This window comes from Galendromus occidentalis, unplaced genomic scaffold (assembly GCF_000255335.2).
Source record: "Galendromus occidentalis unplaced genomic scaffold, Mocc_1.1 scf7180000076583, whole genome shotgun sequence".
In the NCBI taxonomy this organism is placed as follows: domain Eukaryota; kingdom Metazoa; phylum Arthropoda; class Arachnida; order Mesostigmata; family Phytoseiidae; genus Galendromus; species Galendromus occidentalis.
The window spans coordinates 50,438-66,380 of NW_003804572.1; the positions used below are offsets into that span (position 1 = coordinate 50,438).

The window sequence follows — 15,943 nt, forward strand, 5'->3', positions numbered from 1 at the left end:
GAGTTAGAGCTGCTTCTAGTTGTTGGTGCTGACGACGAATCCATCCATTCGTTTCACCAGCATCGGGCTGGAGGCTGGTGGTGAGCTGACTGACTGACTGACTGCCTGCCTGGTTCGCTGCTCGGTCGGTAGGTCGGTTGGCAGCAGCAGGCAGCAACAGGCAGCGAAGGATCAGCGTGAAATTCTGCACTGCTTCGTAGAAGAGAAGTTCCAATCGATGGCAGCTGCCTGCCTGTTCGTTCCGGGTATTGAGTTGCCACCGTTCTGCATTGAACCATCGTGGACTGCCATTCGCTCGATCGTTTAAGTCCCGAAGCTCGAAGTCCCTGGAGCTCCCGTCACTCGTGCAGCTGGTTCGACGTCGTGCGCGTGGTGCCGCCTCCGAGTCGGTCTATTTTGTGTTTTTTTGGTGCAGCTGGTGCCGCTGAAAGTGCAGCTATGGATGCCGCTGGATGACGAAGAGTGTACCCGTCGAGCGTGTGTTGACCTCTGGAATATACTTCGAGACCCGGGATTTTACCTCATCGACACAATACGTACGGAGCACGTCGCGAAGAGGAATTGATCCATCGAGAGAAAAAATCGGTTTTGAGCGCGCTTCCCCTTGGGGAAGGTCCAACGGATGGCAAGCTCGTAGAGCCACCGACTGAGCACAGTGAGCCGCGCTTCACCCACATGGATGACCAATAAAAGGAAAACTTCGCAACCAACAACCTCTCGACTTGCTGCGTTCGACTGTCAACGATTCCCAGTTCAGGTCAGTAGAATCAAAAGAAACTCCAATGGCCAGCTCTCTCTGACCTCGATCCAATGATCCTGGAACGGGTCAGAGGATTCTACCAGACTGTGAAATGTCGATGAAAGTGCCGCGTCGAACGAGACAGGCCATGCTTGTAATGATGTTGAAGCCGTCCGGGGGAGTCTGATTGCGTCGTCGTCGTCGCGGTTGTCGTAGTCGTCGCCGTCATTGTAGTCAACCTACGGAGTTTCGGGAATGCTTACGACCGACGTACGTACGCCGCGTTATATTCGTGTGCGTCTGTGAAGCTGTATCGTGTTATTGGTTGCCGGCTCGTCGCTTTGTCAGCATAGAGCCGCGTAGCCGACTCCGGAAACTGAGCGGTTTGCCCTGTCTTTTTTTTCCCTTTTTTTCTCATGAGCCGGCCCGACCGGTCGGTGCGGCGGCACCGAATGACTGCCTCATGGGTCGCTGCTCCTCACCGTACAATGCGAAATACAAGCGATCCCACATCGTACGGACATAGCCAGCATTAATGAGGGGATACTCCTGAAAATCATTTGGGCTTACGCGGGTGATTCCTCAGTCGGTCACCACCTATGGTACCACATACTTTGCAAGAGCCGCCAGCAGCACTTCTACCACCACCGCCGCCGATGCTGCTGCCGCCAACAGCAATAAAGGCACCGCGATAGAAGAGTTCAATCCAATGTTTCCCTTGAAAGATAGGGTGAACGGTCTAGTACAATGCGGCCATATCTTCATAGACAGTGAGAGTGGTGTCTTTCGACAGAACGAGCCGGCAAGCTACCTAGCCCGATCGCTTGTCCGTCATCCGGACAGTCGGCTCAAAGCCCCGACCATTATTCACGTGTACTGGTTTCGAAGTGGTCGCCGTCCTCATTACAATAAGGCCGGCGACATGAAGGCGTGGACAAAGCTGCGCACAGCGTAGAAAACTCTTGTCGTATGATCGCTCATCGCGAGCCATTCACCCCGATTTTCAGTACTTGTTCCCGCTGGTACGACCCATCCCTCCATACCTCACCGCTCCCTCTGTGGTATTCAAGGGATGTACAAACGCACATACACATGTTGGGCACATACATATGTATACGGGAGCCGCTAGCTGTTTGGGACTTTTTCAAGTCGCATCTGAGTGAGTCAGTCAGTCGTGCTCGCTCACGAGCTCACGAGCCGGTGCCTCGGAGAATTTCAGTCGACCTCTTATCCTTAGACCTTTCTCGCTTTTTATTTTTACGTCCGATTTATCTTTACCGTTTTCTTTCTGGCTCCTGCTCTTTCCTTTCACCAATTTTGTGGCTCGCTGAAATGACTTGGCTGCCTAATCAACGGTACTGAAATTGAGCTGAGCACTCCACCGCGCTGTCACGTTGCTCCTCGCTCGTGATCCAATGTTCAGCAGCTTTCTGAGGTGACGGACGCTCGCAGCGCTGGTTCACTGGGTTTTTCGCGAACACCGCTTGCTGCTCTCTTGGCCTGCAAGTCTCATTGCAGGATATCCCCGGTGATCAAGGACTTCATAAAGCCTTCATAAGCCGCGGGTTCTTCAATACACGCCCGAACTCCCTGACTAAACTACTTGGGGGCTTCCATTGGAGAGGAGCCTCTTTTTGATTCGAACTTTCCGGCATGACCCCTCTTCGAGCTGTGCGAAAATCCCGCGTGGGCTACGGAGACTCAGAGGTGACTTCGAGGTCGTGATTTTTTTCGTGGAGCGCTCGGCCGACTCACTACTGGAAAAGTATATCATGAACAAACCTTGGAGGGAGGCTTCCATCCAATTCGGAACTTTCCGTGAGAGGGCTTGTTGCATAGGGAACAGGCTACTCTCGGAGGGTTCGTGGTATGTTCGCGCTCTCGAGCGATGCTCTTCTGAGATCTCGTCGGTCGAATCCTCCGATGTTGGAATTCGAAGACTCAACTCGTTTTACGTCCGCTCTTTTTTGGTATATGTCACCTTAAGGAGGAGAGCAAGTCGTCGAGATTTCTGAATTATAACAGCTTCTAGCTCGCTGAACGTCTTCCGATGCAGGGGAAGGCTCCGGTACATCTCCAGCCGCCTGCTTTCTGTTCGTTCCGAAGCAGGGAATCAATTTTCGGAAAGTAGTTACCATTTTGAACAAATTCGAGTATGATCCACGGGAGGTACTGGACTTCGATGCAAGCTCGCCTTCCCGAATCTTCAGAGCTTCCGCTCCTCGTTCCATCTCGCTTCTTCGATTTCGGAAGCGAGAATCAAAGCAGGTGGAACCAGATTCGTTTCGCGTGGTCAATTTCGTTCAAGAATTCGCGATAAGATCAGGCCCGCTTGTCAAAGTGTCTCGTCCGTCGGACATCGGAAGTTTCAACGAATGAGCCCGAAATCGGAATTTTCACGGAAGACAAACTTTCCCGAGATCATTCCGGCGAATGGCGCCGGGAGCTCTTGAGGAGTCGAGATCACACGAGCAAAGCTTTCACCTCCACTGCTCGACTACGGCGACGTCGACGATCGCATGAAAGACCTCGCTCGGACGGTTCCTTGGTTCAATATTCGGGAGCTTTACTTCAATCAGACTTTGTTGCAGGTGTTTGACTGAGCTCCACGGGACGTACTGCGTGATCGCCGTATGAGGCAGCAGTCCGGAAGACAGACGGAGAACAATGGCAATAAAATGAGTTCGTGGAGAAAAAGAATCAAGCGAAAGTTCGGGAGGTACTCGGGAGATGTTTCCCCACCCGCAGCTCTGGTCGATGACCTGCCGCCACCTTTCGCAAGATCTCTATCGCTGAGGCACCCTGGGTACACTTCACGCGACGGCGACCTTCGACCCGAATCGTTTCTCCTCCTCGACGATCAGAGGATTCCCACTCTGCGTAGAACATGGTCTTTTCGACAAGCGGTGGCCAAATCCTCTTCGGCGAACCAGCAGCCCCTGCAAAACGGACAGGGTTTCTTCAACGGAAGCAGCAGTGGCAACACTCTACTCGATTGTCCTGGTTCGCCATCACTGAACAAGCCACCACCTTTCTTTTCCCGTTTGTTCCGCTTCTCAACGAGAGATAAAAATCGTAAAGCCGGATCAAACTTGCCACCGAGTGTCGCTCATGTCGATGTTATACGCAAGGGTGACCCTGAGAGCCCACAGGATGAGCCCGACGGTGTCTTCTCTGCCGAAAACCTCTCCCAGTGGCCTTCCGTGCAATCGGATATTGTTACTTCGTTCGTCGAACCCACTAATGACGCAGCCACGACTAGTTTCATGTCGCAGTGGGCTTCGGTGCCCATGGACATGACATCCTCGCACGCTTGTCACAATAATTCCGAGTGGTCCTCGTCGCAAGACAACTGCGGCGCCACGGAGCCTGTTGTGGACGATGACGAAGAAGATCCTGACGTTGTGGTCATCCGCCGGAGTTCGACCTTGCCCAGCTTCCGATCACGAGCCGGCTACTCATCTTCAGAGCAAATTACAACTCCAAACGAGATCACTGCCCACCTGAGTGAGCAAGCTGTCGATGGTGCTGATAACGTTGACGGTTGTGAGAACGTCATGGGAACAAAGACGGAGCGTGAGAACCGCTTGTCCTGTGAACCCAGCGTCGAAGCGCCGAAAACCGCGGTCGTATCAGAGATAGCGGGAGAGTTCCCTTGCAACGTTGACCCAGGTGCCAAAAAGAAGAGGAAGAGGAACAGCAGGAATATGGCGGAGCCTCAGCTCAGCGATGAACTTAAATTCGTACTTCTGAACGGAACTTTCCCACCGAAACACGAAGATAAACCGGCCCCGAGACTGGCTTCCGCAACGATACCCGGCCACATGATTGAGAGCCCCTGCTCCGAAGATTCCGCCGTGTTCGATCTCAGTCCAGTGAATCCCCTCACGAAGAATGCGGAATCGCGCCCGAGCGATCGGAAGTATAAGATAGATTCAGCTATTTTCGACTGTAAGGCCGCCCCCGCGAATTTGCCAGACTCTCCTGTTATCGGGCCCGTAATCGATTTAGAAGATCCTAAGGCGACCCGGCGGCGGTTCGAAGCACAACTACCGAGTAGCTGCAGGCCTTCGTCCGTGTCCCCAGTTCGAGATCCCGCGGTCGTTCGGCGCGTGAAAAAGATGACGACGAGCATACGGCCGATTTCATACACCGCCGGTATCGGCCCGATGCAGCGAGCCTCCACCGATCTCCACCAAATCGTTTTGTCGAGAAACCGTTCCGCTCAGAAACAAGAGCCATCCATGCTCGAGCGGTCTTGCAGTGCCGAAGCGTTGGCACCTGAAGTGCAGTCCAAGGACGAGCCGACCGTAAACGGAGACTTGGCACAAACCGCGCGCCAAGACGCATCCCGAACCTCGAGAGGCTCTGAGCTCTCCGACGAAGTCGATTCAGGCACCTTCGTCCGGAAGAAGCCGAACCCTCTACAGAGGAATGGGACTTTCACGAAAGAAGACAGGAAACTCCGAGATGCGGAAGTCCTCATGGAGAATGACCGAGAAGTTCCTGCGGGAATCATCATCGATCGTGATATCGATGATGCAGCTGAAGTCAAGGCTTCCGAATGCGGAACAGAGACTCATTCTACCGCGGCGGCTGCTTCCTCTGCTGCACCGGGCGACTCATCGAGTGCTTCAGCCACACAAAGCAGTCCCTCTCAAGGCGGGGGAACCTTCTCTAGACCGAGCGGACCGTGCAGGGGGGGACTCAGGAAACCTTCGGAGCTCAAAGTTTGCAGAATAACCAAAGAGTCGCAAGAATTCTCGTCGTCGGAAAACGTCCTTCCAGTCATCAGCAAAGAGCTTAAATCACCAGGGACAGAGCCTCAAGTCACACCGGGTAACGGCCCGGAACACTACAAGCTAGAAGCCAGGAAGAATTGCAAGCTACATATACCGTTGCCAGTTGCAAGTGGCCAAACTTCGAAAACCTGCTCCAAGGTTCCCACTTCTTCGAGCGCTGGAAGAGGAACGCCGCGATCCTCCTCACGGAAGAAGTTTACTCGGAGAGAGGAGCGAAGCCTCGATTCGAGTCCTACGACACCTGAGACCCCCGACGATCAGGCATCGAAAGTTGTGCGCTCAATCACCCCCCAGATTTCTCGTCTCCAGCCGCCCTCCAAGATCGGCAAACCTTCCGGAGCGAAAAAACAGCTAATGATAGAAGCGTGGGCAAATTACCGGTAGTTTCCAATTCGTCGGTCGCGGCTCAGCCAGTGAGTGTGGAGATACGGAGTCAAAACTCATCCGCTCAGGCGAAGTCCGACTCCGAAACCTGCTTGGTGGAAAGTGTAACTCGCGTCGCCGAGGAAGCTCAGGAGAAAATTCGTTTTGTGATGCGACAAACCGTCTCTTCCAATGCTCGACGGAAGAAGTCGATCGATGTCAAAGAATCAATCAGTGAGAAACCGGAGGGAAACAAAGTCAGCAGCGGTAAGCCCCTATCGCGGTTTCCTTGATGCGGGTCACACTATCAGTCGCTGCGCCTATCGAACAGTTCGTTACGCAGACTCCGCGCAGGTGTTCGTTCTTCTGGGAGGAGAGACGATCACCCACGGGGAACGATCCGTAGGGATCGCATCCCGCACCGATCAGAAAACCTCTCGATTGTGAGCTATGACCGTAGAGCTATAGCCACAGATGTTCGCTGAACAAAGGACCGACGCTTCAGCGATCACGCTCACTTCCAATTAATTTTCGGTCGGAAGCGCGTCAGCTTAGTGTCGGCTTTTGCCCTTCCTAATGCTGTTCCGCTCCGTGTTTGGAAGGCTTAATTATCATAATCCATATCGAAACCCCCAACTCCGATCATAGGTCATTTCCAAAGCTAATAGGAATACTCGAGAACCCTGACGCTCGGGCCCGGTCGAGGGTCGAGGTAGTTTACGAGCGCCTGAATCGACGCTCTGCATTTTATGACCTCACACCGTGGAACTAGATGCAGTATGATATCATCATCGTCTCAATCGAGCTTTACGATCGATTCAGAGGAGAAGTATATCTGTCAACTGTCCCATGTATTAGGACACCCACCGAGTTGTCGTTCCTTGTCAGAAAAAACGGCAGGAAGCTAGGCGTAGGCGATCTGATAGACAATCTAATTTGAAATCTGCCACGAACCAAGGGCATCGCGGATCCTCTTGATCGCCCGTACAGGCGCGAACTCCTTCCCCGCGCGTGCTCATCTCGTTAATACTTCATCTTGTCGCTGAAGTGACTTGTTGTGTGAATCGAACTTCGGTTCTACAAGCACGGTCGAGCGAGCTCTTAGCGTTACGTAGGTACTTGACGGGAACTTTCCATCGGGGATCCGTTCGGACGGATCGAAGAAAACCGCGTGAAGTGGAATGATACGTTCTGAGTGATTTCACGAGCATCAATCCAATGGATGTGTATATACCACCGCTGCGGATGGTGATCGAATGGATGCGGAACGCTCTAATTCGAACGGAAAGCAATCGGAACGAAATTCACCTTCCTACATAAATCCGTCTGGACGGGGACGGGTCTCTTGCGGAAACTTCTTGTTGAACGGTGTCTCCCAAGCGTCGGAACTGGTTAGCAGGCGTCAACTGGTCACGACGAGCTCGTGACGTGGACCAACCGGATTTGGAAGAAAAAGGAACATCCATCCGCTATCCATACGATCCACGCTATCCCAACTGGTTCCAGCCGGCTACTTCCAAGGGAATAGATCGGATTAGGCGTCCAAATCGATGCTATTCTACGGCAGTCGCTACGTATGCTCCCGAGTGCCGGTTCAGTTCATTAAACGCTGTCTCGGTCGGATAGCTCGACTACGGAACCGCGGACGGGACGAGAGGCAATACAGTGGTCAATGAGCGGCAGTAGCACCCTTTCCAAGTGGGAGTTTCGTCGTTATTCGGCGACTCCGTCGTTTCTGGGCTCTACGCGACGGCTCTGGATCGCTTGATGCTCCTACGCTTTGCGTGGTACATAGCTAGCGTCCGCCAAAGATTCTGGAATTCGGATGTACGATACTTGTATCCTCTCTTCTGCCTCTCCGATAGCCACTGGCTGGTCGGGAGCACGCGGAAACCGAAAACACGAGAACATACAGCTGCGTTTAGGCCAGCAACGAACCGCTTCCCCGGGAGGAGTTCCCCGTTTTCATCTATTCGTAACTTATATCGGAGCGAGTTCGACTCAACCATGTGACCCACGGTGGAAGCATGAAACCGCGAAAGAGGCGCCAGCCCTTGGCGGACGCCATACCGCGTAAAAATGTGCTAGTGCCGTATGGACCAGCGAAAGGCAGCGGTGGAATAAGTGTTGTTTTCGAGGGACTGGTCAATCTCAGTGGCTGGATGCTGGCTCTGATACTGTGTACTGTCAGTTTGATTCAGGATAGAATCCGGGAGCTACGAGGTTTGTTTGACCAGTGTCATCATCTGAACACAATCGATCTCCGTCGCTTCATGATCATCGAGTTTGGGATTGTTGTAGCATCGGAAGCTACGAACGGCCACGAGTAGAGCGTTCCATGCTCTCACCCGCTCACTCGAATATAGAGGAGGGCTTCCGTTGTACTCACTTCGATTTCGGTGCACTCCGGATGGCTCATTAGAACCCATCATGGGATCCCATATCCACGTTCGTCGTGAAAACGGGTGTCACAAAATTTCAAGGGAGAGAATTAAGCAGCTCGGAGCTCCGGAGGAAAAGTTCCCACAACGAACCCTGAATCCATCGTATCGATTAGGTATTTCTCGACTCTCGATTGGGCGATCCAATCTGATTGGAGAAACCTTCTGGTCCACAGGTAGTGAAGTCGTCAAGAAAGTTGCCACAAAAACAACACAGGCAGCTCCCAAGGCCCCCGACGATGGAGTCGGCGAACAGAGCGAACGACAGTCTTCAAAAGTAAGCTTCTCAGGAGAATCCGACTCGGCTCTCATCCTGAAAAATCGAATCCGGATGTGACTATCAGGAGCAGCCGAATCATATCGCGATGCTCGCAGCGAAAATCGAGAAGCCAGTCGCGTGAGCCCGAATTATCTTATCGGAACTAACAGACCGTCTGCTCATCCCCCAGGTGGACTTCGAGGTGGAGATCGCACGACTGGGCAAAATTTGTGAAGCCCGTAGTGCGGAACTCGACAACCTTCGCAAAGAGCTACAGAACTCCACAGCTGCGCACGGCGCCTTGGCGTTCGCAGCGCACTACTGGAGTGAGCGTCTCCGGAGAACCGAAGAGTACTCGGCCCGGTTGAGGAGTCAGCTGCTGCTGGCTGGAAAAGTAATTAGCAATGCCCACAATGATATCGGTGAGTTAAGTCCGGCTACCTGACGAGCGCAAGGAGAGAGAAAAGATTCAGAGAGCTTGATTCCGCTGATTTCCGAATCTGCTGAACCCGAATATACATATGTATGGAGATTCGGCTCCGTATCTCCCACGCCAACCATTGACTGCATGTGGAGCACGTAGATTTTGACTCGACGGCTTGGCTCAAGACAAGATGATATCTAAGAGGTCCTGATGTGCTTTACACCCTCGGTCGAAAGGTCACCGAGGAAGAGCCTTGGCTTTTCTTTCGCTGACAAGCTTCGGGTTCGGTGAGCTTTATCCGACGTAATACGATTCACTGACAGCTCGTGTCCCGTCAAGTCGGTAGCGTTCCATCTCTACCTGTGGGATTCTTTCGGGAACAGCTTGTCCGGTCTCGAAATCCCCAACTCCTCCTTCAGAGTGATAATATCGGTGCATCGTGCGGATGAACCTCAGATATTCAGATCGCGTTTCCGCTCGCTGATGGCTTTTGGCACTGTGACAACACGTACGGAGAGTACGGGCACCGAGAACGGATCACCCATAGTCTATTAATGGGCGCCAGACCGAGCCTTTGAACAATGGAGAACTTGTGTATCATACGCTGCGTAAATGAGTCCGATTCACATATTGCACGGGACGAGCGTAATTCACTTTCGCTGACGAACTCTGTTTCTTTTCTCGAATACGAAACACTTACGTAAGTCGAACGCCCACGTTCGACCATGAGGACGAGTTTCTGCATCGAGCGAGTGTTGTGTCCACGAGAAAAGTGTAAAGAAGAGAACAGCCGGTAAGGCGAGCCCGTCGTAGAACTCTTTCTCCACGAAAGAGACAGTTCGCAATCATTGTTGTTGGAGATCGTTCTTCTTCCTGCCTTGTCGTTCAATCGGGCTCCGACAGCTTCTCTGACGAACTGGCTGGTCGATTGTCACCACTACTTTGTTCCTGTAGTCAGCAGTACTTTATTGACCTGTGGACATGCGTTTCATTCATTCGTGGCCATCAGTTCAGCTGCCGATTCCTTGGTTTGGCACTAAAAGTAATCATCCTTCATTTTTCGACGCTCTCGACTGCATTATCGCTCATCGCTCACTCTCGATTATCCTAACCCCAGGTTGAATCTGGGATCGAACCAATGACAAGCCTGGTCAACACAATTTACGAAAAAGCTCATCATTCGGTAAATTAATACTGACGTGAACGATTTCCTTTGCAGAAAATCTAGAAAACAAGCTTCAGCAGGAAGTTGCCACGCACAAAGATGAAATGCAGAAATTCGAGGAGGCGAAACAGCAGAAGATAACAGAGCGTAAGTACTATAGATTTTTCTCCGACTCCATCGATCTACTTACCTAATCGCGCTCCGATGAGCAGACCGACTTGTTTGGGTGTTCCCTCCTGATCGTCGCAGTGACCGCGAGAGATCCAAGGTCGCTCCCGAGAGGAATGCAAGATATTTGTGCTCCTGACCGATGATGTACCACGCCGGAAAAAGAAACTCATTCTTTCGTCGTATTTCCACAGTTGAGGCTAAACAAGTCAGCGTTCTAGAAGAATTGAGATCAGAACACGAGAGAAAAGTCGATGAGCTTAAGAGCAGTCAAGCATCTGCGTCACAAGATACTGTGCACAAAAGTAGATTGATCGAGCTTCAGGTGAGACTTGCGCTATTCACGGCGTTGACCCCGACGACCTCTCCTCATTCTTTTTCGAGATCCATATGTAAATGACGCTTCACATCGCGTGCTTCCTGCCTCCAGATCATACCCCTTTATTTTGCAGGAGGAGCACGAGTGCGCTCTAGAGGCTCTAAGACAGTCGAAAGAAGCCGAATTCAACGCCCTCAGGGAAACCCAACGCGATCTCGAGCGACGTTTGGACGAGAAAAATCACCAGTGCCGTAGGGTTGAGGAAGAGGCAGCCGCACTCAAAGCCAAGCTTCTACAATCGGCTGATGCGCGTGCCCAGTGGTTGAACGAGAAAATCAACTCCCTCGAAAAGGAAGTGGAATCGCTGAACGCGGTACTCGAGATGAAAGTCGCCGAGAACCGGGAACTTCTTGCGGAGAAGCGTGAAAACCAAGACCGCAAAGAACGCATGGCACTCATGCAGGAGGCTCTCGATAAACAAAGAGCTAAAATAGAGGACCTGAAGGTGAGAGTTCTTCCGTGCAGGTGCATGGAGCGGGATCCCAAAAGCTGGATTCTCGGGTCGTGATTCTGAGAATATTATTAATATCCCCAATCCTCTCCCCTCAGGCTCAACTCGATATCAAGACAGAAACACAGCAGAAACTGACATCCGAGAACGTAAAGTTACTCGAGCTTTCCGAAAAGAAGGATCGTATCATATCTCAAATGGACCGGCATTTTGAAGAGCTCAAATACAAGATGCAGGACGGCACTAGCTTCAGTGAGTGTTCCTCTATCCCCTATCCACTTCCTAAGCCCGTCCTTCCGCCGTTTCGCGGAAACACCTTCAAGCTCCGGTGAGAGTGTTCTCGAGAACTGCGAGCTCACAAATGCTTTCACCTTGCAGCTGTGGACGTTTCCACGCCGGTGCACCGGCCGTTGCGAGAAACAAAAAGTTTTGGCGCTCCCCCGGATAATGCTGACGTGGATGAAGCAATGAGCAGGTCGTGGCACTTGTCGTTCCGGGAAAAATCGCAAAAAGAATCCAATGATTCGAGGAGCGCCAGTTCGGACTCGAAGGACTCCGACGAAGGTACGTCAGCTGGAAACAGTATCAAGCCCCAATATAGTCCTGCGGCTGGGATGTCGGTGCACCGCTGAATCTTGAAATTTCTTCACCGACCGCAGATGATTCACCCCATGTGTTGGAGAACGTCTTCACTCAAGATGAAGGAACAGCTCTGGAGGAAACGGTTTCGACACCGGTAGTCGCCACCGCCGCTTCGCGAGCTTGAAGAACCGTCCGGGAAACCAACTAGTGGAAACATTGTGCCACTGTTGCAGCCGGAGTTCGAGGACAAGGATTGGAGGCGATTCCGAATGAGCTCTCCAGTCCACTCAATCGGGGTTGCGATCTTCTAATGCTGATCAGTGTTATTTCTGGGATTGTGTTTCCCCCCTACGCCATGTGTGTTAGACGTTGGGCGATAGAAAGTTCGTGCGAAGGATCAATATGGTCTCGTGTAAATTCGCCGTTAATAGGTGTACATGAAAACCTTCGGTGCTCTTTTCATTTATTTTTTTTCGTGCATCACAGGCAATCTGGTTCCCTCCAATTCCGATCGGTAAAGTTAATCCAGACGCGTGAGTTTTTGCTGTCTGACACGCTGCAGTACGCGCAGATGTAGGCGGAATCCAAGGACTTCACAGGTCTGAGTGTATTTACAACTTGAATTTGTGGCGATGCAGCACATCGAATGCGTGCGACGCCAGATGCCTGCGTAAGATCAACTCCAGAGCTCGAGCGAATACAATGACGGATCTTTTTACCATCATGTCGGGTGATGCAGCTCGCGTACGCGTCCGTGATTCTCTATCTGGGCAGCAAAGCAATCTATAGGACTGGAGGTTCTTGAGAACTTCATTCTCTGTTTCAAGGAAGCTGTTCATGAACTTTCAAACGTCGAATGAAACATCTGTATCAAAGTGTCGAACATGAGTTTTCAATCTTGTGGTGCCGATTATATAAATCATCCGCCGTCAGGGGGGGGGAGCGGGGAAACTGCGCTGACACTTCGTAACAATGCTGCGAGGTACGTTGAAATTATCCGTGGTAGGTCATTCTCCCATATCCTCGCTCTTTCCCCTAACACTATTGGATATCAATACAACTGTGCGCTGGTTTCCTGATTCGACAAACGCTCAGGCTCACTTCCGTACGGAACCGAACGAACATTCGGGGATTCCGCGAGCTTAAGCGTCCCGAAAGGCTCCCGTGCATAGGATGGAGCTCCCGTCACGGGGAAAATGACCGGTGTGAAAGTCCACCCGTGCAATCGGCATCCAAAATCTTAGAGCACTAGGGACTGCCCCTGAGTCCCTCGCCGCTGTCGTTATGGATACGAACCTACGTATACCGAGGCGATATGATATGCTGAGGAAAACTCCCCGGCATTTATTTGCTATCAAAATACAGGAATCGTTCTTTGTTGATCTTCGTTGAGCAATTTTGACGAGTGAAGCCGATCAATCCGTTTTCTGCTCTCCAGGCGCGTCGCCGCCCACTTTACGCTCCTCATTGTGCAACGGCATACCCTTGTAAAACCACGCTCCTGATTTCTTCCAGACCTGAAAGTTTTGACAGACGCCAGGGAAAAAGCCGCTCGAGAGCATGGATTGGCGTTCATGACTCATTTTTCTCTAACTCAGTGGCCAAATCGCCAACCAGGGAAAGATAGCGTCGAATCGATTCCCCGGATGGAACGAACGATTATTCTGAGCCCGTGGTGCTCATGACGATTCACACAGCTGCTTACCTCGCGAATTTCGTGGCAGATTTTGCACAGCCAGACGGCATCTCTCTGATTTAGACCGCTCTGAAGGACGACGGCGTTCAAGCCGCATTTCGCGCAGACGTCTTTCTCGCATATACGGCATTTCTGAGCGGAGGATATCAATAGACGGAATCCGACTCCGCACATGTTGCAGGTTCGTTTGCTCTTCTGGCCTTGGACGCATCGATTCCGCAGTTTGTCGAGCTGTTTGACAAGTCGACTGAAGACCAGAAATCGAATATCTCGTCGGAATGCTTTTGGATTCGCTTACTAGCCGAGCGGCAATCTCAGACATCGGAGAGCGGGGAAAAAGCATGCATTCTGACCTCACACGATCCCGCTCCATTTGCTCCACGCGATCTGCTTTCTTGACCACCTCGACTATGGTGGAGACCTCTTGCGTACTGAGCGGCTCTTGTTTCTGAAAGACTCGATCCGACTTCGCGGACCAGCCTGATCGCAGTCTGGAAAATTTGCGAAGTCATTCCTCGTTGGATAAACGACTTGATTGCGGCCCCCAAGCTACGATTGGAGGCGGCTCTGTGCTCATTCCGCTGCGGGTATGCTCGGATTGTAGTTCGCTGACTCACTTAGCTCTGAGGGCCAGCTCCCTATCATCGGGGCAAGCCCACGTGACCCTGGTCTTCCATGTATTCATTCTGTAAGTAACGTACGGAAAATCAGGCGATAGAGCTCGGAAAAAATAGTCATAGCGACTTCACGGCAGACAACGGTGGATCTTTAGGCAGAGTCACGGACGACGCAATGCTCGAGTCGATTCACTCAAACGTAACATTTGGCGTTGGCTGTGACGCATGGCCGTCAATGACGTGCTTGGCCTTTCAGAAATGACGTCCGCGGTTCACACGGAAAGAGTGTACAGGGAAATCGACGGCGCGGGGAGAATCCAAATTATTCCCACCTTGATATCATGAGTACCGATTCCAAGAAAATTCACGCGGGCTCGAATGGAATAATCTGAGTCTTTCTGGGAGTTCCGCCTGTACCTGAAAATACTTGGCCGTATACCCACACCCCGACTCCGAAGGGGGTACCCCAGGATGAACCGCCAACGGACAGTTCTAAAGAAGAACGATTCGAGAAAGTTTCCCCGAGTCTGCCAGACCCAATGCACGGGGTGTCCCAGAGCACATGCCTCTGGGCCTTCCTCCCGGAGCGGAATTCAAGGCACGCTCAGCATTTCCGGGAAGTATCCGGGAGAGATTCTCTGGTCGGGTTGCGGGTGATTCGCCGCCACAAGTAAGAAGATGATTTGTGATCCGAAAAGTCCATTCAGATCTAGGAACTATCGCAGGAGAAGCTTCGGAGAGACTGTTCGAATGAACGCTCTCTCAAACTGTTTTTGCGTCTGCGTGAAACTCGCGGCTAGCAACTCGGTAATCAGCGCAAGGAGGGAGGAATCATATGCGCATTTTCGTCTACTCACTTTCGTATGCTCGAAACCTCGAAACCTCCTCTGTTACATGGGAAGTTTCAAGTTCGGGAGTTCGGGACAAACGGTAGCGCCATGTGAAACTATCCGGTGTCTACTTACGCAACACAATGAATGAGACCCAAACACAGGCACTATCGACGGCAGTCTGGAAGTGGCTTCTCCGAACACTTCCATCTGATCGAAAATCGCTCTTTCGCTCCGCGAGTGTGGATTTCGCCCTGAGACAGACCGACATGCACAGAGCATGCGCTCACGGCCTGTTTGACCTTGCTTATCTGCAGCGGCGCGCTCGAACTTGAAAGTTCACAGGAGGCACTGCCTGAGACAATGCGAATACCAAGGGATCAGGATCGACGACTCGGTAATTAAATTGCGGATGCGCGGGAATGTATATGACGCGAAGGTGCGCCTTGCGGTGTCCAGCTGGAATTCACTCAGAGAGACTTGTGTAGGTTTCGAGAGGGAACCGATTCTGAAATTCAGACCGGAAGGGGCGAATCGAATCTGCCTGATGATGACACAGCTTTCGAAACTGCAAGTTCCTCTCAGCCTTCGATCCGATGACGCCGAGCGATGTCGATCTACTTGGACGGCCGGGCGGATTATCGAGCAATCGTCGAAAACTCGAGTCCCCACCGGGAACTGGCCGCTTCCGAAAATTCGAGTTTTTATCTTCTAATGATGATATTCCAAAGCACGGAAGCATTGTGCATTCTCTGTATGACATGCATGCGTTCGGAGCGTCCGCGCCTCGACGCAATTTCGCGCGGGATCCCACGGTCGTCGCGCTGACATTGAGAAACGAATCACGCTTCGACATACGACTTTAGAACAGCTTGCGGATCTTCTGACGGAGCATAAGAACGCAGTTGCGTAATATCTAGACATGTCCTGTGAGTTCATGTCAGTCTGTATCGGAACATTGGGAGCGACTGCGGACACAAAGCTACAGTCAGCATAGACCACACAGGTTCTGTGATCCGAGGAACGT

The 15,943-nt window shown here is 51.9% G+C and overlaps 2 protein-coding genes across 2 annotated transcripts; one reads left to right on the forward strand and one right to left on the reverse strand.

The window, feature by feature from the left end:
- Positions 1 to 648: 648 nt before the first annotated feature.
- Positions 649 to 12,632, forward strand: LOC100899026 (uncharacterized). Its single transcript, XM_029113359.1, has 11 exons — positions 649 to 757; positions 3,331 to 5,646; positions 5,994 to 6,171; positions 8,522 to 8,622; positions 8,795 to 9,026; positions 10,248 to 10,340; positions 10,556 to 10,686; positions 10,814 to 11,185; positions 11,290 to 11,443; positions 11,570 to 11,755; positions 11,851 to 12,632. Exons 2-11 carry the CDS (start codon positions 3,373 to 3,375, stop codon positions 11,955 to 11,957), a joined length of 3,828 nt encoding a protein of 1,275 aa, XP_028969192.1. The 5' UTR covers positions 649 to 757; positions 3,331 to 3,372; the 3' UTR covers positions 11,958 to 12,632.
- Positions 12,633 to 12,649: 17 nt separating this feature from the next.
- On the reverse strand, positions 12,650 to 15,097 carry LOC100899168 (rab effector Noc2). The gene is made up of 5 exons (XM_003739728.2): positions 14,944 to 15,097; positions 14,087 to 14,155; positions 13,823 to 13,960; positions 13,479 to 13,716; positions 12,650 to 13,290 (listed from the first exon to the last, which is right to left on the reverse strand). The coding sequence occupies exons 2-5, from the start codon at positions 14,152 to 14,154 to the stop codon at positions 13,189 to 13,191; spliced, it is 546 nt and encodes a 181-aa protein (XP_003739776.1). The 5' UTR covers position 14,155; positions 14,944 to 15,097; the 3' UTR covers positions 12,650 to 13,188.
- Between the last annotated feature and the right edge of the window lie 846 nt (positions 15,098 to 15,943).

Bases quoted from the DNA above. Each gene is read 5' to 3' on its own strand.
- LOC100899168 (XM_003739728.2), bottom strand. From the start codon at position 14,154: ATGAATACATGGAAGACCAGGGTCACGTGGGCTTGCCCCGATGATAGG. The intron at 13,961-14,086 runs GTGAGTCAGCGA...CAAATTTTCCAG, and splicing joins GAGCTGGCCCTCAGAGCTAA to ACTGCGATCAGGCTGGTCCG. The intron at 13,291-13,478 runs GTAAGCAGCTGT...CAAAACTTTCAG, and splicing joins TCTGCCACGAAATTCGCGAG to GTCTGGAAGAAATCAGGAGC.
- LOC100899026 (XM_029113359.1), top strand. From the start codon at position 3,373: ATGAGGCAGCAGTCCGGAAGACAGACGGAGAACAATGGCAATAAAATG. The intron at 6,172-8,521 runs GTAAGCCCCTAT...TCTGGTCCACAG, and splicing joins GGGAAACAAAGTCAGCAGCG to GTAGTGAAGTCGTCAAGAAA. The intron at 11,756-11,850 runs GTACGTCAGCTG...CACCGACCGCAG, and splicing joins CTCGAAGGACTCCGACGAAG to ATGATTCACCCCATGTGTTG.